We start from the raw sequence: 23702 nt of genomic DNA on the forward strand, positions 1-23702 counted from the left end.
TGGGTGATAATGAGCACTGTATCATCAGCATAGTTTAGGCTCAAATTAACAGTGACATTACACCACATATCTAACACTCCAAACAGGCCTCTCTCTGGGTCCTTTGTCAGTGTAAAGCACAAACCTTTTTCATGATGTTTTCTGGGGGCACGTCTCTCCTGCCCAGTGAGTAGGGAGCCCACTGAGTGGTGGGAGAGACCACCTCCTGTCCGTTGTCTAATATATTGCTCTGTTGAGAGGGGGTCTGGAGAGAGAATAAGGTGAAGGAACAGGGTTCAGAGTACCACTACGGCTATGGGGTTAACCTGCGTTTTCTGACAAATTGACTACAGTTAATTATAAGGTTATAATCATTGATAATAATAATACTATTGACGGAGCACTGCAGCTAGTAAACCAGTGGGTGTCCTTGGACCAATCATGACCTTAACTTCTTTATAATAGTACGCGCAAAGCCCTATGCGTATGAATAAATTAGTTGGGTTATTTGCCTCCTGTCATTTTTCCACATACAATACTTTTTTGTTAAGAATAGATTGTAACAGGTTTAGAGATATTCTGAATGATGGGTTGGCTTTCAAAATGATATATTATCTTGGCACTAAAATACCTACACGAGAAAGATACAATCTCCGCTTTTTATTACAATGTGCTTGTCTATGTCCTGAAATGCATGGTGTCTATTCACTAGGCTCCATTGGATTGAGGCTACTGAGTGACACAGTAATACTTGTACAGAGGACGGCTGTAACCCATAGAGCAGAGCAGACACAGTAGCTGACACATAGATTGCAGACATGCAACACACTGCAGACATTTTAAGATTTCAGACAACAGATAAAAGACAGCACTTGGCTTGAAGTTGGAATGGGAGGGATTGCCATGTCCGTCATTTTAAGGCTTGTTTCACACCAACACAGTTGGTGTCAATTGGCTGAGAAATGGTATAATACTCGGCTTCACTATGGATTCTATACTGATACTGTGATACATGAGGCTTAGCCTATCACATGTCATGGTGTATCTGTAGACTAGTTTTTGTTTGATGTTGAAATATGGACTATAATGAAAAAAATATATACGGTCATAGCATTTCAATATTTAAGGCAAGTGATAACAAATATTCACATTCTCCATTGGCAGTTGTAGGTATTGGTAATATTGTGCTTCTTATGATAAATGTTGTGTTTAAGCTTTTATCCTTACAAAACAGTACAAATGCTGTACACACTATCACATGAATGTTAAAGGGTTCAACTGCACTGAGACTTTTTCTGTGTTTTCTGGTTCATACTCACATTGGGTAGAGGTAGCCACTGTGTTGTTTGGTTTTCATGCTTATTCGTGTTATTGTAAAAGTTTATTGTCATGCTTCTGCCGGCATGCGGTGCGGCATAGCCTCCAGAGTACAGCATGCCGAAGTTTACTGTGTTGTGCTTAAGGACAGCGCTCTGATTGGAGGGAAACAACCGCGTGACATGAGTAAATGGGTGAGCCACTGGGTAAACGGGATTGCACCAACACACATTGCGTAGCTGCAACAGATAAAGTGAGCTTGACAAACAGAACAACAACAGTACAGAGTTACTACAGTACCAGAACAAACACATTAAAAACACACTCATGGATACAGTACGATTACGTATACCATACAAGCAACAGTATGTACTTTTCTTTAAGATATGTATAGCACTGAAGTACTTGCCTATTTTATCAATGGCCGATTTCCCGGACCCAGATTAAGCCTAGTCCTGGGGAGCTTTTTAGTTTAGAACTAGACTTAATCAGTGTTAGGGAAACTCATCCAAATTGTTGTAGTACAGACAGATATACTTGTCTTGTTAAAGTATGATATCATACTAACAGTAATAGTAGAAAGAAAATAAAAGAGAAAGAAGAGGAGAAAGGAGGTAGAGAGGAAAACTTACCATGTTTGTGCTTCTTATCACAATCAACATACGTGATAAACATACATATAGAGAAACATCAAGTGGATCTGGTGCCACAACTGGCGCACATTACCAAGCAGTGGACTGAACACGTTAATTAATACTGACAGTCATGCAGCCATGTGGTGTGTCAGCAGAAGCTCCCATATAGATGTTGTGTGAGCATGTAATTAACTGTGTTTAAGAAGTTGTCAGACTTACCCGGTCTAATCGTTTGGCCTCTATATGTCTAAGCAGCTGTTGCCTCCAGTCTACTGGCATCTTAGAGGACATATCATCAGGCTTATGCTGCAGCTGCATGGTGCGCATTTTCATCTCATCAGGGCTCTTTATATTCTCAGTGCACGTGCTCAGATTATAATATGGAGGCATCTTCTCCAACAGTGCAGCCATTGTGGGTCTGGCAGACACAGGCCTGGCCTGGGACGCCCCAAACGTCTCTGTGCTGTAACTCCTGGCCGACAGGGGGCGTCGCTGCGTTAGGCTCTTTGTAGGGTAGCCCATGATAGGCTTCTTGGGCTCCTGGTAGGAGGAGTAGTCTTCCTCGTACCTGCCATTCCTCTTGTTGTACTGTTGGTCCTGCTGGGCCATGCTGGGACTGTTCTGTTGCTCCAGAATGCCTTTGAAGTGCTGCCGGCCATAGTGGTCCGACATCTGCTGCATCTCCTGGGCCTCCTGAACCCTGCGGAACAGAGCCAGCTCTGTGGAGCTGACCAGTGAGTCAGCCCGCCTCAGGAACCCAGGCCGGGAGCGCTGACTAGGGATGGGGAAGGGTTGCTGCTGCTGGGGTGGCTGGTTCTCCTCGTTAACTGAGGGCTGAGAGTAGGAGAATATCTGGTCCATGGGCGGGTAACCCCGGTAGCCCCTGGGGCTCACCAGCTCTTTGGGCAGGGTCTTCCCCGGCTGGTTGACATACTCAGGGGTGTTGGCGAAGGGCGGAGGGGCCCTCCTCTCCTGCTGCTGATTCCTCATATCCATAGCCCCCTGAGGGTTGAAGCTCTGGTCGAAGTGGTAGACCTTCTTGGGGATGGCAGGCTTCTGCTGCTGGCTATTTGTGCCGTAGGCGTCATCATCGTCCAGCATGGGGGCAGACTGGCTGCGGGACATGCTCTGCTCCATGGGGGCCGGCATGTCTGGACGGTCAACACTTCCATGGTTCTCTATGCTGGAACTGTAGCTGTCCACAGGGATGCTGTACACCTTGTAGGAGCCCATGTCTATTTCGTCAATGCTCTGGGACTTCTTGAACTTAGCCTTAACCTCCTTCATCATGGGAGAGAGGCGCTCAGAGCTCTTGCTCATCACCATGGCCCCAGAGCTTGGTCTAGTGGGCTTGGATTGGACATGTTGGTACATGCTGGATATGTTGGCCTGCTGGTTGCTGCGCCCTTGACCCTGCCCCGAGTTCCTGGAGTCTAGGTAACCCCATGTCCCTGTGGAGGGGAACGTGCCCGGCAGCTCCCCATGATGCATCTCCTGCTCAAAGTCCTTGCGGTCAGGGTTGGGGCTGTTGCCTGGGGAGCTCAGTTTTGAGGGGAAAGCTGTTCGGTCCTCGAAGGGGCTGGGCGTTCGCGTCCAGTTCTGCCATGGGTTGGGAGGGGGAGGCTGAGGCACTTCATTTTCAGGCGTGGTGCGGACATTATGGAATTGGTGGGAGGGGTGTGGGTGTTGGTGAGGGGCCTCCTGCAGCTCCAGGGGGATGCCCACGATGCGCTCCTGCCTCATGAGGGGCCGGCGGCCCCCGTGGGAGGTGGAGGAGCTGCGGGACTTGGAGCCCAGCATGGGGTTACCACTGCTGCTACCACTGGGGGTCTCCAGAGGAGCCTCCTCAGACACAAAGCCTGTGTTGTCATAGTGGGAGGTATCGTTCCACTGGTCAAAGGTGTCACTGAGGGGGCGTCGCTCACTGCGCTGCTGCAGTGTGCTGGAGGGAGGGGTCTCTCTGGGGTCTCTCTGACTCAGTAGCGGCTTGGTTTCGATGGGCTTGGGGAACTGCTGGACCAGCCTGCAGAAAGAGCGGAAGCAAAGGTATGACAGCGTATCATTTCATTAAGATGTACAGCACCAATCAAAAGTTTGGACACACATACTCACTCAAGGGTTTTTCTTTATTTTTCCTATTTTCTACATTGTAGAGTAATAGTGAAGACATCAGAACTATGAAATAACATATATCATACAGTAACCAAAAAAAGTGTTAAATCAAAATATATTTTAGATTTTAGATTCGTCAAAGTAGCCACTATTTGCCTTGATGACAGCTTTGCACACTCTTGGCATTCCCTCAACCGTGTGGCTCAGTTGGTAGAGCATGGTATTTGCAACGCCAGGGTTGTAGGTTCGATTCCCACGGGGGACCAGTACAGAGAAAAAATGTATGAATGTATGAAATGTATGCATTCACTACTGTAAGTCGCTCTGGATAAGAGCGTCTGCTAAATTACTAAAATGTAAAATGTAAATGTAGTCCCACTATGCGCAAACCAGATGGGATGGTGTATTGCTTCAGAATGTTGTGGTAGCCACGCTGGTTAAGTGTGCCTTGAATTCTAAATAAATCACAAACAGTGTCACCAGCAAAGCACCATCACACCTCCTCCTCCATGCTTCATGGTGGGAACCACACATGCAGAGATAATCCGTTCACCTACTCTGTGTCTCACAAAGACATGACGGTTGGAACCAAAAATATTAAATTTAGACTTATCAGACCAAAATACAGATTTCCACCAAACTAATTGCTTGTGTTTCTTGGCCCAAGCAAGTCTCTTCTTCTTATTGGTGTCCTTTAGTAGTGGTTTCTTTGCAGCAATCGACCATGAAGGCCTGATTCACGCAGTCTCCTCTGAACAATTGATGTTGAGATGTGTCTGTTACTTGAACTCTGTGAAGCATTAATTTGGGCTGCAATCTGAGGTGCAGTTAACTCTAATGAACTTATCCTCTGCAGCAGAGGTAACTCTGGGACTTCCTTTCCTGTGGCGGTCCTCATGAGAGCCAGTTTCATCATAGCGCTTGATGTTTTTTGCGACTGCACTTGAAGAAACTTTCAAAGTTCTTGAAATGTTCCGGATTGACGGACCTTCTTGTCTTAAAGTAATGATGGACTGTAGTTTCTCTTTTCTTATTTGAGCTGTTCTTGCCATAATATGGACTTGGTCTTTTACCAAATAGGGCTATCTTCTGTATACCCCCCCTACCTTGTCACAACACAACTAATTGTCTCAAACGCATTAAGAAGGAAAGAAATTCCACAAATTAACTTTTAACAAGGCACACCTGTTAATTGAAATGCATTCCAGGTGACTATCTCATGAAGTTGGTTGAGAGAATGCCAAGAGTGTGCAAAGCTGTCATCAAGGCAAAAGGTGGCTACTTTGAAGAATCTCAAATATAAAATATATGTTGATTTGTTAAAAAAAATGTTGGTTACTACATGATTCCATATGTGTTATTTCATAGTTTTGATGTCTTCACTATTATTCTACAATGTAGAAAATAGTAAAAATAAAGAAAACCCTAGGAAGGAGTAGGTATGCCCATACCTTTGACTGGTACTTAGAATACACAGAATAGAGGGTAACATTCATAATCGACCTGAAAATATGCTTTGAAATACAGATGTCTGCCTTGACTTTGAGTTTTTATAGGTCAAATCAAAGGCTGCATTAAAATAGAAAGGTACTGTTTATTTTAAAGTAATGTTTGCCTCAAGCTATACTGTTGACATTTGAAAGGGAATATTTTTAGAAATATTTTATCAAAGGAAAATATGTCCAGATTTGACCTGGACTGTTTTCCATAGAGGTCTGAAAGTAACAGTAGGAATATCAAACAAGTCAACGTGAATTTTATCCACATATGAAAAAAGCCTTTTTCACTGAGAGCTCCATCTGTAACCAGGATTCAGTCAGAAAAAAATGGTAGTGTTTCAATGAAGATGAGAGTGGATAGGAACAGTCCCTCTGCTGACCTTGGTTGGGCAGGCTGAGAGAGAGAGAGAGAGAGAGAGAGAGAGAGAGAGAGAGAGAGAGAGAGAGAGAGAGAGAGAGAGAGAGAGAGAGAGAGAGAGAGAGAGAGAGAGAGAGAGAGAGAGAGAGAGAGAGAGAGAGAGAGAGAGAGAGAGAGAGAGAGAGAGAGAGAGAGAGAGAGAGAGAGAGAGAGAGAGAGAGAGAGAGAGAGAGAGAGAGAGAGAGAGAGAGAGAGAGAGAGAGAGAGAGAGAGAGAGTGAGAGAGAGAGAGAGAGAGAGAGGTGTGCTGCGCTCTGTCAGTCTTATGGAGATGTATGTTAATGAAAGATTTAAAAGAGTCTTGTTGCACCACTCTCTCCCCTCACAGCCTCTTGACAGATGGAGTTCCAACCCTTGTTCACTAAGGTGCTCTACACAACATCCCTGTCTCAAGAAACAGACAGCTGGAATCAATGCCTGCTAAATGACATATTTACACAGTACAGAACAGTACTGGAAGTGACCCAGATAGCAAGCACTTATCAGACCACAGGTGGCTGAGGCAGCACACCATGGTCGGCAAACAGACGATATGGGGCTATGCTGAGCCTCTGATTTTGCCGATGGAAGACCGATCATAGGTCACCGTAAGCTTGCTATCAGGCGTGTGTCTGTAGCTGGCCACTGGTTCTGCGTGAGGACTGTGGGTTGAAAGTCGGTGAGCCACTACCCACCTGTTGGTCCAGTGTTGTTGAGGCACTCCTCCATCCTTCCCAGCAGCCTGCAGGGCGGCTACGTTTCCCGGGGGGTTAGAGGAGCCAGAAGAACCCTGGGATGGAGAGTAGTCCGAGTAGGTGGCTGACGAGCCACTGTTGTTCAGGCAATGCATCTTATCCGGATCTGATTCATCTGTAGACTCTGACAGGGAAGGGCGAGAGAAAAGCATTGACATGTCTCTGATGTCATCAACCTGAAAAATGAATTTGAATAGGGGCCTTAAGGAGTTATCTTATTTTCAAAAGGTCACTGCTCGTTTCCACTTGAAATGTGGGTTAAAGCTGGGTCTCCAGGGGAGCAAAAGCTATTGGAGAGAATTGGATGCTGTTCTCCTCAATCCAACAGTGAGTCGCTATGTAATGGAATGCAATAAACATGGGCGATTCCACGCCAAATATTTTTGGTATCTCAGATAGTTCTGGCAATTCTCACATAGGTACTTCATTGGGAGGAAGGATGTTTAAAAGGCTATTTACATTTGTATCAAAAACCTTTTTTTGTATATTGAGAAACATTGACATTTTAGGCCCTTTATAGACCTATACATGCCTCCTGTAAAACCATATGATCTGTGAACCGTATATGATACAGACAACATCTTGGTGTCATTATACTCCTTATAGTGGTCTCTCTAGTATGTAGTATGTCTATATTCTGAAATAAACATTTTGATGTGTATTTCTTTAATGTGATAAATAGTAATATTAGTATTTCTAAACTACCCTTTTTGATTAAGCTTATTTTTTTTACATATTGTTTGTAAGCATCTCTAATTTACAGAGTGTGCTCTCTGGTACTTTTAATGATATGACCCATTTTATATATAGAAATTGACATTATAGGTCAGTAACCAATCACAGCCCTCCTTTAGGATTGCACATTCAGCAAGTCACAAGCAGAGGGAGTTTGCATTTCATCTATTTTCCCATTCACGGTGTTGGTGGTGCTCATAAAATGTATCATACCTTCAGAATTAGCAGAGAGACCACTCTAGAAATGTGATGTACTTGTAGAGTATATCGTCCCGAACAATCTGTCTTAAAATGAACACAATCTAAAAGAGTCATTTTGAGGAATAAATATTTTTATTTTATTTGTATTTCAGAATATAGACATACTACATACTAGAGAGACCACTATATGGAGTATAATGACACCAAGATGTTGTCTGTATCATATACGGTTCACAGATCATATGGTCTTACACATATCCTAGGTGTATAGGGCTATAAAGGGAATAAAATGGCCAATTTCATCATGATTTTCAAAAAAATTGTTTGTGATACAAATGTAAAAAGCATTTTAAACATCCTTCCTCCCAATTAATTTTCTATGTGAGAATTGCCAGAACAATCTGAGATACCAAAAATGTTATTCCCGCTCCCGCTGGCGTGGAATCGCCCTTATGCTTTACACCGTACCTAATTAGAATACAAAATTTCCCAAGGACATTATATAATAATTGTGCATTGCAGGACTATGCTTTGTAATCTCACAGGAGGAAACAACCATGCAATTAGAAATAACAATAGCAAACACAGGGATTTTCAGTGTAGAGTTTAGAAAGCTTGAGGCTTTTTCATGTCAGAACAGGATAAGAGTGGAGAGTGAGTGTATTTACTGATAGGGGTCAGCCTCCCACCGATTGAGATATCAGCCCAAATGGCCTGCAGCAACTAGTCAATCAGCTTACTCTCTGGTTTATCAGAGTAGGGGGAAATCCAGTTTGAAAGTATGGCCCAAGATATACAGTACCAGTCAAAAGTTTGGACACACCTACTCGTTCAAGCGTTTTTCTTTATTTTTACTATTTTCTACATTGTAGAATAATAGTGAAGACATCAAAACTATGAAATAACACATATGGAATCATGTAGTAACCAAAAAAGTAACCAAAAAAATCTAAATATATTTTCATATTTGAGATTCTTCAAAGTAGCCACCCTTTGCCTTGATGACAGCTTTGCACACTCTTGACATTCTCTCAACCAGCTTCATGAGATAGTCACCTGGAATGCATTTCAATTAACAGGTGTGCCTTGATAAAAGTTAATTTGTGGAATTTCTTTCCTTCTTAATGCGTTTGAACGAATCAGTTGTGTTGTGAAAAGGTAGGGGTGGTATACAGAAGATAGCCCTATTTGGTAAAAGACCAAGTCCATATTATGGCAAGAACATGACAATCCATCATTACTTTAAGACATGAATGTCAGTCAATTCTGAAACTTTCGAGAACTTTGAAAGTTTCTTCAAATGCAGTCGCAAAAACCATCAAGCGCTATGATGAAACTGTCTCTCATGAGGAACGCCACAGGAAAGGAAGACTCACAGTTACCTCTGCTGCAGAGGATAAGTTAATTAGCGTTACCAGCCTCAGAAATTACAGCCCAAATAAATGCGTCACAGAGTTCAAGTAGCAGACACTCCTCAACATCAATTGTTCAGAGGAGACTGTGTGAATCAGGCCTTCATGGTTGAATTGCTGCAGAGAAACTACTACTAAAGGACACCAATAATAATAAGAGACTGGCTTGGGCCAAGAAACACGAGCAATGGAGATTAAACCGGTGGAAATCTGTCCTTTGGTCTGATGAGTCCAAATTTTAGATTTTTGGTTCCAACCGCCATGTCTTTGTGAGATCGAGAGTAGGTGAACGGATTGTCTCTGCATGTGTATTTCCCACCGTGCCGCATGGAGAAGAAGGTGTGATGGTGCTTTGCTGGTGACACTGATTTATTTAGAATTCAAGGCACACTTAACCAGCTTGTCTCCCACAGCATTCTGCAGCGATACGCCATCCCATCTGGTTTGCGCTTAGTGGGACTATAATTTGTTTTCAACAGGACAATGACCCAACATAAACCTCCAGGCTGTAAGGGCTATTTGACCAAAGAGAGTGGAGTGCTGCATCAGATGACCTGGACTCCACAATCACCTGACCTCAACCCAATTGAGACTGTTTGGAATGAGTTGGACCACAGAGTGAAGGAAAAGCAGCCAACAAGTGCTCAGCATATGTAGGAACTCCTTCAAGACTGTTGGAAAAGCATTCCTCATGAAGCTTGTTGAGAGAATGCCAAGGGTGTGCAAAGCTGTCATCAAGGCAAATGGTGGCTACTTTGAAGAATCTCAAATATAAAATATATTTTGATTTGTTTAACACTTTTTTTGGTTACTACATGATTCCATGTTATTTCATAGTGTTGATGTCGTCACTATTATTCTACAATGTAGAAAATAGTAAAAATGTCACACCCTGACCATAGAGAGCCCTTGTTTCTCTATGGTGTAGTAGGTCAGGGCGTGACGAGGGGGTGTTCTAGTTAAAAATTTCTATGTTGGTGTTTTGGTTTGGTTCCCAATTAGAGTCAGCTGGTAATCGTTGCCTCTAATTGGGGATCATATTTAAGTAGCTATTTTTCCCACCTGTGTTTGTGGGATATTGTTTTGTGTTTGTGCATGTGCACCACGTAGTCACGTTTCGTTGTTTATTTATTGATATATTTTGTTTTGCGAAGTTTCACTTTGGAATAAAGATGTGGAACTCTACACACACTGCGCCTTGGTCCCGTTCTTACGACAACCGTGACAAAAAATAAAGAAAAACCCTTGAATGAGTAGGTTCAAACGTTCGACTGGTACTGTATATGGTGGGGTAACCATTGATTTTGATGAGCAATAATGACTATAAAATAAATTTAAAACATTGCGAAATTAAATTCTTTTATACTAGCATAATTGTTCAGAGAAAGAGATTAATCATTGTTTATCTCAAAAAGGTAGGGGTAAAAATGATTGACACCCGTAAAGATTCTTATAAATAAAGTATTAAAAAGCATGCAATGACTACATCAAGCTTGTGACTCTACAAACTTGTTTGATGCATTCGCAGATTGTTTGGGTTGTGTTTCAGATTATTTTGTGCCCAATAGAAATGAACGTTTAATCATTTATTGTGTAATTTTGGAGTACCTTTTCTTAGAAATAAGAATATAATATATTTCTAAACACTACATTAATGTGGATGGTACCATTATTATGGATAATCCTGAATGAATCGTGAATAACAATGACTGAGAAAGTTACAGAGGGTCAAAGATCATACCCCCAAGACATGCTAACCTTTCACCATTACCAATAACAGGGGAGGTTAGCATGTCTTGGGGGTATGATCTTTGACCTCTAACATAACTAACTGTTGTTTTCTGAAATGAGTTTAGAGGAACAGAGAGCTGTGATGATATAACCTTAATGATAATGGTTGTGTTTGTACTGAAGTAGGATACCAGCGATGGGAGTTTACGGCCTACCTTTCTTGTCTTTCCCCAGTAATACAACCTTTGGTTTGTACATGGGTGGTTCCACCAGGGTGGGCCTCATATCAGAGATACGGATATCATTCGGAGAGCCGCTCATAGAATCCTGAGAAAAGTTATTATACATTGTTATTTCTGAACAAAAGACAAAAAGACAAAAACCGATACACAGCTTGGTTAACAGCTTCAACGACTTAACTCCACAAGCTCAGTGAGGTTCCTGAGGCAGGAACTAACAAAAGGACACAAATATAGTACATAACTGATCATTATTGTACTGCTTATACTGATAGTGTCATCAGTAACTAATATACTTTCTCTATATCTTAGTGATGTGTAACCCACTGGAGCATGTCCTATCTGTGACTTCCTTCTCTCTTAGGGCTTAGAGGCCCAGCTGCTTGCTACAGGAGAGCCTACTTCCCACACCTGATGTCCCACATCTGCAGCCCTGCTCTGCTCACTGCACCCCCACAGGGCAGGCTGAGGCAGCCGAGCGGAGAGAAACCACCAGGCCTGCTTGCCAGGTGACTCCAGGAACCACATCCCAGGAACACTCACTACACAGCACTGTCTCACTGGCATATCTGTATCTCCCTCCATCTTCTTTTTCTCTCGCAATATATCCGATTCTTCTGCGCTATATGTTTCAAAACATATAATTGAATGTCTATAAATCCATACCTGTGATGGGGCTACTATGAGGGTTCAGCATGTTCAGTGTTACATGACACGCAACGACAGATGCAACCGCTTTCTGCTTTGGGTAAAAATGCCACCTTAAATCACTCCCAAGATTGTGTCCATAATTTACCAGCACCTTCTCTATGGCTGGGAGTAATTGGTATGCCAGGCTTGATGCTTTGGCCACGTCTCAGAGGAATGCTTGATTAACTCAAAACAAACAGCTGTGAAGAGATTGTAGTGTGGTGATGCCAATAAGTGCTGGAGTTAGCCTTGGCACTGACAGTCTACTGCCCGTTTGCACACTACTGTGTATACTATATATGCCATGATGCAGACTTTGCATAAAAATTTTTCCTCTTCATAAGTACTGTACATTATATACATTACATATCTACAGTTTCACTGTTCATTAGAGAGAGTGGCTGTTATCGGCTTTCATCTTCATATTTCATGATACTCCGATTTTGTTTCTCCAGATGTTTCATAGTCTTTGTCAGCGTGCAAAGAGGCAGTGTGAAGTCACGCCAGCCGAGCCGTGGTTGAGCAGACTGTCTAATGTCTGATCTCACAGCCACTTACTATGAGGCAGAAACAGGAAGAAGCTGTAACGGCCGAGGACGCATTCTCTGGCTGTGGCAGCTTGGGAACCACGCGATGTAAAGAAATCTAAGCAAAACAAACACACATACGAACAAATAAAAGATGGAGCGGAAGTTTTCATGGTTCTACAAAAAAAAGTTGTGTGAGGTAAAGAAGCATGGTTTATGGCATCAGCCCCGCCACCCCTCCAGCCCCCCAGCCCCCCACCCCTCCACCCCTCCAGCCCCCCACCCCTCCATCCACCCCCCACCCCTCCAGCCCTCCAACCCCTCCATCCATCCCCCCTCCCCTCCATACCCCCTCCCCACCAGCCCCACACCCCTCCAGCCCCCCCACCCCCCCACCCACCCCTCCATCCCCCAACCCCTCCAGCACCCCTCCCCACCAGCCCCCCACTCCTCCAGCCCCCCACCCAGTGACCCAGTTCTCGTTGCAGCACCGCGGCACCCAAGGGTCTCTCTCTCCCTGGGGTTTTATGGGAGGAGACAGCATGAGGCAATCCAAAGCAGTTATGGACACAAAGTACACAGGACATTGCAGCTCTGTCAACACACTTTACAGAGAGGTAGAGATATAGCAGAGTGCCAAGCACAGGAGGACCTTCCAGATTTAGGGTTAGGAAAATAAGTGGTTGCTAGCTGACTCCTTGGAAGTTGGAACCTACTTCCACTGGAAAGGGGATTTTATATGTATTTTCATTTTACAGGTTAAAATAAAATCTAATCTACATCTCATCTTAAATGTATGCAATGTTAAAAGGACTCACAACCAGCATGAGTGCATTTACAACCCTGATGTAATTGGTCCAAACTCTGGGCTCCTATAGCGCTTACAAAGAAATGACAGTAAGCAGATACAAGATACATATTGTATGACTCTGGGAACAGGAGCTTATTCAGATCTAGCCTCTTGGAGTCCTCTGAATGCAATTGACATTTAACACTGACCTTTGCTCTGTTTATTCAACAGCCTCTGCTGTTCGTTGTGCAGTATTTCAAGCCTTATTAAAGGCTACAAATTCGGCGCCATGTTGTCCCCTGGGGACTTGCAAATGCACTAATACTTGACATTTGAGTTATGGCCGAGTTAACCTCCATTTCAGCCACAATATGATATTATGCCAAGATAATGCACCTTTTTGCACACAGCATAAAATAATTGTGAAAACAGCACCTCAGCAGACTACCTGTCTGACACTGACTCCTCTGTGTATTCAGAGAGAGAGCTAACGATTTAACAAAGACCCAGTTGAGGCCATCATGGGGCCTTTGAGGCTTCCAGATGAAAGGATCCTATGATCTCTGCAGGTTTCAATCACATCACCTGTAAAAAGCTGCTACACCACAGATCCATGGCCCTGGGTTTAATACACTGCCCTCTCAAACTTTGTCACACCTGGCCGTAAGTCAAAAACACTGAAAGCTGATACTACGTTAATCTACGTCTTTGAAAAAGTTTGGACACACCTACTCAGTTCTTTCAATGAAATTCAGTTCCCATGCGCTCAATACAGGTGGTCTCACCTCTACCCGAACTCTCACATTGAGATGTCCAAGGCAACTAAGGACTAAATCTGACATAACGGCCTGAGAGGACCTTGAGGCTGCAGTGTAAACATTCATGTCATTACTCTCTCCCCCACCATGCCCAATACAAGCTGTTGTTTTGTTTTGCTTTCCTGGTGTTACAAGGGCGTAATAAGTGCTACAAACTATTTAACATTTTCACAAAGAGATAAGGAAATTGCTCCTGTACCTCTGAGCTCTCAGTCAGATCCTCCTTGTCCTTGCGCTTTGGGATGTCGATGGCAGAGTTGTGGATGATGCCTTGCTCTGTCATCTGAGTCTTGTTGAACTCTCTCTCTCTCTCTAACATCTCTCTCTCCATCACCTGGAACAGAAGATCACTCTGAGTCTTGTTGAACTCTCTAACATCTCTCTCTCCATCACCTGGAACAGAAGATCACTGAGTCTTGTTGAACTCTCTCTCTCTCTCTCTCTCTAACATCTCTGTCTCCATCAACTGGAACAGAAGATCACTCTGAGTCTTGTTGAACTCTCTCTCTCTCTCTAACATCTCTCTTTCCATCACCTGGAACAGAAGATCACTCTGAGTGACTGGGTGACACATATCTATCGCATTCAGCCAAAGAGGACTATGTATAATATAATCATTTGTTTTTGTATTTGTGTGTGTGAGAGAGAGAGAGAGAGAGAGAGAGAGTGTGGTGGTATGTGTGGGTTTCTGGGTGTGTAGTGTGACCCGGTCTGTTACCTCTTTGGGGGGCATGGGCCAGGGGGGCTCATACTGTTCTTGTTTTCGTGGCTCCATGTTGGTACCAGAGGAGTTAGTACCAGTGCTGAGGGGAAGCTGGTTCTTGCCCACCATGTTCTGCACTGACTTCACCATGTTCTTCAGGTCCTCTGGGTACGGTGTGGGGTAGCGCTTCAGATTGATCTCAACCTGGACAGACAGGACGAGCAAAAATAAGCGGTAATAACAAAATAAAAATGGGGGAAACTGAGGTCAACAGAAAGTCCTGTGAAACCTTGACTTTTCCAGAGTTGTCCTCCTCCTCCTTCTTCTCCTCGAACTCAAAGGCTACGGTCATCCTCTGCTGACGCTGCTCCTCCCATAAAGTGGGGTTGAAGCTATCGCTGTCTGACTGGTAGTCTACAGAGAGGACGGGCAGAGAAACAGGGAGGTGTCACTGGTCTCACACTGGTGCTGTTCTGACATGCTTACTTCACCAACAGCATACAGTGCACTGGCACCTAACCCAACCATCTGTCAAACTCCCTCAAGTGGAACCTCAAAATGGATTCAATCCCTGAGTAAATGTACACCTTCAGTCTATCTGACCCTCAAAGGGTAGTTCAGTGGCACATGCTCTGCACACATATCACTATACCCATTACTATAGGGATACCAGTGTTATTTCAAGCACCATTCATCAATTGTAAATACATATCCATGGGACCTTAGCGATCACAAAATCACATACTCATAGTACTGCAACATCCACTTTGTGGGAATACTTGGCTATGAGCATTTTCCCTCCTGTCAGCATGTGTTACATTTCCACCCACAGTATCTAGCTAGCTCACCCTCATCATGTCGTGGTTGCTGAGGGAACATGTAGTTGGTGAGGACCCTCTGCTTGGTCTCTGGATGAGCCTCTGTCTGGAGAGGGATCAGGGCCTTGGACTGCACACAGAAGACAATCACACATAATTGACACTTCAAGTATTGCTAATACACAGGTAAAACAATAGAATTGATCCGAAAATGTAAAGGTGTGTTTCTTTCTAACAAAACAACATATAAGATCATATTTACCTGATTGTCTGAAAGCCAAAGAGCAGCAAGATCTTTTAGTTTTGTGAAAGTGAATGGGAGATTCTTTAATCTGTGTAAGGGAGAAGAAGACGAAATGGGGAGTAAGAAGGCATATCATCTCAATGAGTACACTGTGTTCTGATGTGTTCAAGGACACAGATCATCATTAAGTCCCCTGTGAAAAGCCAATACTATTCCTCTGCCAAGGAACTATAACAGCCTGCCTGCCTCTGACTGACTGACACTCACTACTCACCTTGGCAACACGCTCAGCAAACTCTGCCTCACTTTGACAACAGAAATATGTCAGAGGGAGACAGTGTTGTGGGCTACTGTAGGTAGGATGATGCAGGGTTGGGGTGATTCGATGCCCGTTCTGAGGCAGCCTATCAGCTCTGTGGTGTGTGGTGCTGCGTGTAGAGGCAGGTCTGACTAATGGCTGTCGTGTGTTAAGTGATGGTCAGGTTTAATTACCTTGGATCCAGTTAATCACTGGCAGAGCAACCAAACATCTCATAAAGAGCTTTCTTAATTAGCCCGTGGGCAGGGGGAAGTGCTTTCTAAGGCTGTGCAGCTATCTTAATGTGCTATTAACAAAATAATAACCACTAGCTAGCTTCCCTAGTTTTTATAAAATCCTCAGAAGAATTCCCCACTCCACCTACGCTCTATGTAAATATATAGACACACAACACAAGCATTTTCCCCGTCAATGAGAGTGTGAGGAACATATGGATTCGCTGTGTTTCTGTGTGTGCGTGTGCTACTGTATGTATACATAGCAGAGCAATCGGTTGATACCTATTGTCGCTTAAGTTGAGAACACGTAGCTTGGTCATCTGCCCAATCTCATCAGGTAGAAACTCTAGTTTATTGGAGCGCAACGACATGACTGTCACATTCTTACAGTTCCCAATCTGCAACAAAAGAGCCAAGCAGATATTTCAGTGATCACTTTCCATCTTCCATGCACCAAACCATATAAATTACCAGTTTTGAGGAAGCTACTCTGAAAATATAGTTTACCAAGCTACCACTTCACACTGGAAGAAGTTAAGCTACACTAAAGCTACCCTTAAGAAAAAGTAGATCACTACATCCAAACTACTTTGTGCTAAATTATCATATCTCAATCTGAAATGTCATAGACTACAAATTGCAAGAATAGATCACTCTGGAGTCAGAAGTTAGCAGAATGTGTGATTTAGCCTATTCAACGTTTCAAGTGAAAATTAGGCAGGTCTGACGCTGAAAAAGCAAGAAAATTCTTGCCTACCTCACCTATATATTATTTTTGCAAAAAAGTAGCACGTAGTTCCAGTAGTTAGCTACACCGCTACATGGCAAAACAGTAATTAACTACTGACAACACTACCAAGATTTGAATTTAGTTCAACTGCCACCAAGCTACTGCAAAATGTAGTTCAATTACTAGTTGAACTACATGTAGTTCACTATTCCCCAACAATGTTACATACACAACCAAATGCATTGTGTATGTGTGTGAGTGTACAGGAGCACTGTGAGGATATAGGGACAGACGGACGTACCTCCCTGGGTAGTTCAATGAGAAAGTTTTCATCAGCAGAAAACGTGCGAAGGTTGGGCAGGTAGCCAATGGTGGGGGGCAGGGACTCTAATTCATTACAGCTGCAGTCAAACTCCTCTAAAAGCGATAAACTGGGTAGAGGAAGAAAGTGGAGAACGAGTCCCTTAAGAATCCTTCATGCCACAGCTACTTCCACTTGGTTAGTTATTAGTGTAACATCAACATGGAAAGAAGCACAATAACCAAAACTCTATCAATAAAAAATAAAGGCAAAACAACCACAAATCTGCATAGATTTTCTACTACACATGTCTTTGATGTACCGTATTAATATGTGCATATCATTTTGTGAAGAACCTGCGAAGCACAGACCTACTTACACATAATTCGTACGCAAAAAAATGGCCTGTGAATTATTGAAGTGGAACATTTACATACACTTAGGTTGAAGTCATTAAAACTTGTTTTTCAACCACTCCACAAATTTCTTGTTAACAAACTATAGTTTTGGCAAGTCGGTTAAGACATACTTAGTGCATGACACAAGAAATATTTTCAACAATTTTTAACAGACATATTATTTCACTTATAATTCACTGTATCACAATTCCAGTGGGTCAGAAGTTTACATACACTAAGTTGACTGTGCCTTTAAACATGGCTTTAGAAGCTTCTGATATGCTAATTGACATCATTTGAGTCAACTGGAGGTGTACCTGTGGATGTATGTCAAGGCCTACCTTCAAACTCAGTGCCTCTTTGCTTGACATCATAGGAAAATCAAAAGAAATCAGCCAAGACCTCAGAAAAAATATGGTAGACCTCCACAAGTCTGGCTCTTCCTTGGAAGCAATTTCCAAACGCCTGAAGGTACCACGTTCATCTGTACAAACAATAGTACGCAAGTATAAACACCATGGGACCACGCAGCCATCATACCACTCAGGAAGGAGACGCGTTCTGTCTCTTAGAGATGATCGTACTTTGGTGCGAAAAGTGCAAATCAATCCCAGAACAGCAGCAAAGGACCTTGTGAAGATGCTGGAGGAAACAGGTACAAAAGTATCTATATCCACAATAAAATGAGTCCTATATTGACATAACCTGAAAGGCCGCTTAGCAAGGAAGAAGCCACTGCTCCAAAACCGCCATAAAAAAGCCAGGTTTGCAACTGCACATGGGGACAAAGACTGTACTTTTTGGAAAAATGTCCTCTGGTCTGATGAAACAAAATAACTGTTTGGCCATAATGACCATCGTTATGTTTGGAGGAAAAAGGGGGAGGCTTGCAAGCTGAAGAACACCATCTCAATCGTGACACATGGGGGTGGCAGCATCATGTTGTGGGAGTGCTTTGCTGCAGGAGGGACTGGTGCACTTCACAAAATAGATGGCATCATGAGGCAGGAAAATTATGTGGATATATTGAAGCAACATCTCAAGACATCAGTCAGGAAGTTAAAGCTTGGTCGCAAATGGGTCTTCCAAATGGACAATTACCCCAAGCATACTTCCAAAGTTGTGGCAAAATGGCTTAAGGACAACAAGGTCAAGGTATTGGAATGGCCATCACAAAGCACTGACCTCAATCCCATAGAACATTTGTGGGCAGAACTGAAAAAGCATGTGCGAGCAAGGAGGCCTACAAACCTGACTCAGTTACACCAGCTCTGTCAGGAGGAATGGGCCAAAATTCACCCAACTTATTGTGGGAAGCTTGTGTAAGGCTACCCAAAACGTTTGACCCAAATTAAACAATTTAAAGGCAATGCTAACAAATACTAATTGAGTGTATGTAAACTTATGACCCACTGGGAATGTGATGAAAGAAAGAAAAGCTGAAATTAATCATTCTACTATGTTTCTGACATTTCACATTCTTAAAATAAAGTGGTGATCCTAACTGACCTAAAACAGGGTATTTTTACTAGTATTAAATGTCAGGAATTGTGAAAAACTGAGTTTAAATGTTTTTGGCTAAGGTGTATGTAAACTTCCGACTTCAACTGTATCATAATGATACAAGCATTATTTCACTCAAACATTTTGAGGAAAAGCCATAGGTAGATTCATTTCAGCAGCAGGTTGCATTATTTGTTATTGACTGTATTTGTTGTTGACAGATGCAGCCTCAGATGACTGATCCCTCCATGGAAACAAATCATAATTGTGTTCCTTATAAGAGTAGATCCATCTAAGACATGTACAGACTACAGAAAGGTGAAATCATGAATCAAATGGATTCATGAGGATCATGGCAATATTCAAAACCATGACTTGATAGAATGAGAGATTTTTACAGACAAACCACAAAATTGATTCAACTTTATTAATTCCATGAGGGAAAATGAATAGTTAATGTTGCTGACTCACTATCTGGTGGTGCCAGTATCTCTTTTCAATCAGATTATAATCAACAGTATGATTTTTACCAAAATCGGGAATATTAAATACTGAACTTCATGAATGACAAACTTAACTCTATATCTTATAATATACCTTAAACTCTAAAGCCACAGTGTTTATTGAGTCAAATGCCCTTGCCTCTTTGTCAGACTTGAAAGGACAACGTGAGCAAAATCAACAACAACAGTCCAGTTTTAAAATTCAAACTCCAACAGAGCATTTAGTGTAAAATGTCATTGTATATAAACAGGACAGGATGAGGGGAAGAGCTGCCTCCCCACACTGGAAAGACTTCATTTAAGCAATAATGCCTGAGGGGGTGCGGTATATAGCCAATATACCACGGCTAAGGGCTGTATCCAGGCACTCCACATTGTATCGTGCATAAGAACAGCCCTTAGCCGTGGTATATTGGCTATATACCACAAACCCTGAGGTGGCTTATTGCTGCTTACCAACGTTATTAGAACAGTAAACAGTTAATTTTGTGTCATACCACAGCTTTAAGCCAATCAGCATTTGGGCCAATCACCATTTACAATTGTATTTATTTATTGTACACACAGCAGAGTCATTAGCTCAACATTTGTCTGAACAGGCTGGCCCAGCTGGCCTCCCATATGCAGGCCTTTTACTAGATCTGCTTCCCCGGCCGGAACATACAGACAGGGGACATTAAGGTGAGCACTTGCCTGAATAAACATGCTGTGGCGAGGAGGAACGTGTACAGGAGACAGGGATTTACAGTCTACTTACCCTAATTTGGCGCGTCCACTAAGTGGCCCATTTTAGATGCATGTGAAATAACCACAACACACAAAACCGACCAATGACAAACCAAGAAAAAAAGGTGTACAGGAAACAGTATCACAGGCTTGGGGAGCAGCAGTGGGGGAGGCAGGGCACGGTAAGGATGAACATGACATGATGAGCTGTAAGGTGGTGACCCTGACCTATGACATCACAGTAATTGGGCGTCTTCAGACTTGACCCCCAGAATTGCCTCTGACTCATTCTAGTTTACAGATTAAACTGATATAGTATATATAAAACAAGCAAATCAACTTGGCTGGCTATTGTGTTTGAGTTGAGGTTACAATACTAGCAGAGGAAGCTTGGGAAGTATTTTTTTTTTACATCAGAGTCAAGTCCACTCAGACAGCCTCCATTTTAAGTATTGCACAACAAATGATGGCACACCCCCAAAATGTATCTCTCTCCCTCTCTGCCTCTCTCTTTCCCTCCCTCCCTCCTCTCTCTCTCTCTCTCTCTCTCTCTCAGTGCCGCCAACTGAGACACAATGTTCTACATCACTCTATACTTGGTGTGAACAGTGATGGAGCAAATCAGCGTTAGTCGATGTGAGGTAAGAAGCAGCATCAAGGAGAAGGTGCCAGAGTGAGACAGCAGAGTTTCAGACCCCTTCTATCCACGGGCCGTGTTGACTACAGCAACAAACCACTGGCATAGAAGACGAGCTAAGATTAAGATGCAATGTGTCAACTGAATTTACCATCAAAATCTGTGTCTCTGACGGCTTTTAATTTGGTTATGCAATAGATGCCCTAAAACAGACTAGCATTCAGTTCAATGATAGATATGCACTAATAAACAAGACTTGGAATTTAGTTCAGCTTTTGGCCACATCCTTTCAAAACATTTTATTTGGGAAGTTCAGGGATTGCAATCTGAGAAGTGAAAGTACTCACCTTCCAATGGTGTTAGGCAGTGAGGTGAGCTGGTTGTCATCCACTTTTAGTGTTGTGAGCTTCTTCAACATTCCTACAATGGAGACAAAGACATAACTCTAGTTTCACTATTCATTTGATGTTATGTAATTGATTATTTAAAAAAGGAACAAACACACCATGAGAAGCAAAGTTAAAAGAGAAGAACACAGTTAAAAGAGAAGAACACAGTTAAAAGAGAAGAACACAGTTAAAAGGAATTTTTCAAACCCATTGTCTACATAATCCTCTTACCGGTTGATTCATTTACAGACAGGAAATTATTGACAAACTTATTAAGTACAAAATAACTTAATAGTTTGTGCAAATTAAATTTGAGGATTCAAACAAACACTTTTTTTTCTCCAAATAGGAATCGAATTTTAATGACGCATATGATTGATAGAGGCAAACCAACTCAGGGATTTGCGCTCTCAGATAACAACCTCCAAGAGGAGCCGCCACGATGAACGCAGTCATTACAGAATTAATCATCCTATCCCCACCTTATCTCCTAATCATCCTTTCTTGATCCTTTTTCTTATTCTTTCTAACCAGGAGATCCTATTGTTCCAAAGGGGAGAGAGCAGAGACAATCTAACCAGGAGATCCTATTGTTCCAGAGGGGAGAGAGCAGAGACAATATAACCAGGAGATCTTATTGTTCCAGAGGGGAGAGAGCAGAGACAATCTAACCAGGAGACTCTATTGTTGCAGAGGGGAGATAGCAGAGACAATCTAACCAGGAGACCCTATTGTTGCAGAGGGGAGAGAGCAGAGACAATCTAACCAGGAGACTATTGTTTCAGAGGGGAGAGAGCAGAGACAATCTAACCAGGATATATTATTGTTGCAGAGGGGAGATAGCAGAGACAATCTAACCAGGAGACCCTATTGTTGCAGAGGGGAGAGAGCAGAGACAATCTAACCAGGAGATATTATTGTTGCAGATGGGAGAGAGCAGAGCAGTTCTATGGCCTCACCTATGGTGTCAGGCAGATGCTGCAGCATGTTGGAAGAGAGCAGGAGGTCCTCCAGGCACTCACAGCCAGAGATGTCAGTGTCCAAGCTCTCAATCCTGTTTTTAGCCAGGTCCAGGTAGCGCAGCTGCCTCAGCTTCCCTATACACTTCAGCAGAAGGGGAGGGAGAGACATGGAGAGATGGATGTTAGAGCGGTTGAGGAGAGCGAGAGACAGAGGGAGAGACAGAGGGAGAGACAGAGAGACAGAAAGAGAGAGAGACAGAGAGAGAGAGAGAGAGAGAGAGAGAGAGAGAGAGAGAGAGAGAGAGAGAGAGAGAGAGAGCTGTCTCCAGCTTGCCATTGTTCCAACATGTGGGTTTGAGGGAACTGTCTTGCAAGAGTTTCCCTATGGTAGTGCATCACAACCGCCATGCACAGACTTCATCAGGGCCAATGACAAATGACACAGGCAGATAATGACTGGAGGTGGTAGTGAAGGGCTGTAGGCCTACCCCAGGTATCTTCTGCAGAGAGTTGTTGTCCATCCACAGCTCCTTTAGGTTATGGATCTGCTCCAGGACTTCAGGCTGAAACACCAAAGACACACAACATCCTGTAGCTGTCTAGAACAACCAGCAGCAGGAGGGCTGTACCTTAGAAAATAGCCCAGAAACTAGGGCAAAGACATAAGAAAGCCCTGGCAACTTGGAGTCAGGGCAGGGTGAGGAGTGGCATGTAATTTATCATCATGGTAAAGGAAGTGGGATTTTAACACCAATCAATATAAGAAGTGAATAATCTCATGTCACAACACCAATGGGGTAATTACAAAACAAAATAGGCATGTCAATGACGGCATATGCACACAGAGTGGTGCAAAGTTACGATCCTCAGTCGCTCCTCCAGATGTATTCTAGAATCATCTCACGTTCCGTATTCTATAATGGAAAAGGGGTGTTTGAATCGCTGCACGGGCCACAGAGTGGGGTAATGAATGAATGGAGCTCTGTGAGTGATTGTATTCGATACAGGCCTGTGTGGAGAGGCCTGGCCAGACTGTGTGTGTCTCTCTGGAGTAAAGGTTATACCCGACTATGTGTAAATGACTCCATTAGGCCAACCTGAGAGACTAAGTGACAGACCTCACAGTCCTTCATGCTGCCCTAATCAATTCCAATCTCTCTCATCTAGGTGTTTCATGCATTTCTTTCCCCAGCATGGTGTGGCATCATTGGTGTGGCAGTCAATAAGGACTCCAAATTGTATTGTGGACTATTTTCTATTTAGACTATTTCTGATTATTATATCTGACAGCTTTTTTCTCATAGTTGTGAGGGTAGCTACAGTATCTTGTGGGTTTTCTAAAAAGTAGTGATGTTTTATTAAGTTTGCCAAGGGCATTCTCCTAAAAAAATGGTATGTGCTAGCTTTGGTGACAG

At 43.0% G+C, this 23702-nt stretch overlaps 1 protein-coding gene across 11 annotated transcripts in view; it reads right to left on the reverse strand.

The window, feature by feature from the left end:
- Positions 1-23702, reverse strand: part of LOC106613881 (leucine-rich repeat-containing protein 7) — a 175856-nt gene that overhangs the window by 6745 nt on the left and 145409 nt on the right. For 4 of the 11 annotated variants that reach the window (XM_014216586.2, XM_014216587.2, XM_014216584.2 and 1 more), the window contains 17 exons: positions 22776-22850; positions 22285-22429; positions 21284-21356; positions 20331-20348; positions 17170-17299; positions 16421-16536; positions 15620-15689; positions 15388-15487; positions 14829-14953; positions 14555-14743; positions 14036-14170; positions 12260-12346; positions 10988-11099; positions 6634-6817; positions 2151-3954; positions 1299-1451; positions 125-244 (listed from right to left, as the gene is read on the reverse strand). In XM_014216586.2, the coding sequence (XP_014072061.1) occupies positions 125-244; positions 1299-1451; positions 2151-3954; positions 6634-6817; positions 10988-11099; positions 12260-12346; positions 14036-14170; positions 14555-14743; positions 14829-14953; positions 15388-15487; positions 15620-15689; positions 16421-16536; positions 17170-17299; positions 20331-20348; positions 21284-21356; positions 22285-22429; positions 22776-22850 (3636 nt within the window). The remainder of the gene's footprint in view (positions 1-124; positions 245-1298; positions 1452-2150; positions 3955-6633; positions 6818-10987; positions 11100-12259; positions 12347-14035; positions 14171-14554; positions 14744-14828; positions 14954-15387; positions 15488-15619; positions 15690-16420; positions 16537-17169; positions 17300-20330; positions 20349-21283; positions 21357-22284; positions 22430-22775; positions 22851-23702) is intronic. The other 7 variants (XM_014216593.2, XM_014216589.2, XM_045687565.1 and 4 more) reach the window with 4 other exon arrangements.

This window comes from Salmo salar, chromosome ssa10 (genome assembly GCF_905237065.1).
Source record: "Salmo salar chromosome ssa10, Ssal_v3.1, whole genome shotgun sequence".
Taxonomy (NCBI): domain Eukaryota; kingdom Metazoa; phylum Chordata; class Actinopteri; order Salmoniformes; family Salmonidae; genus Salmo; species Salmo salar.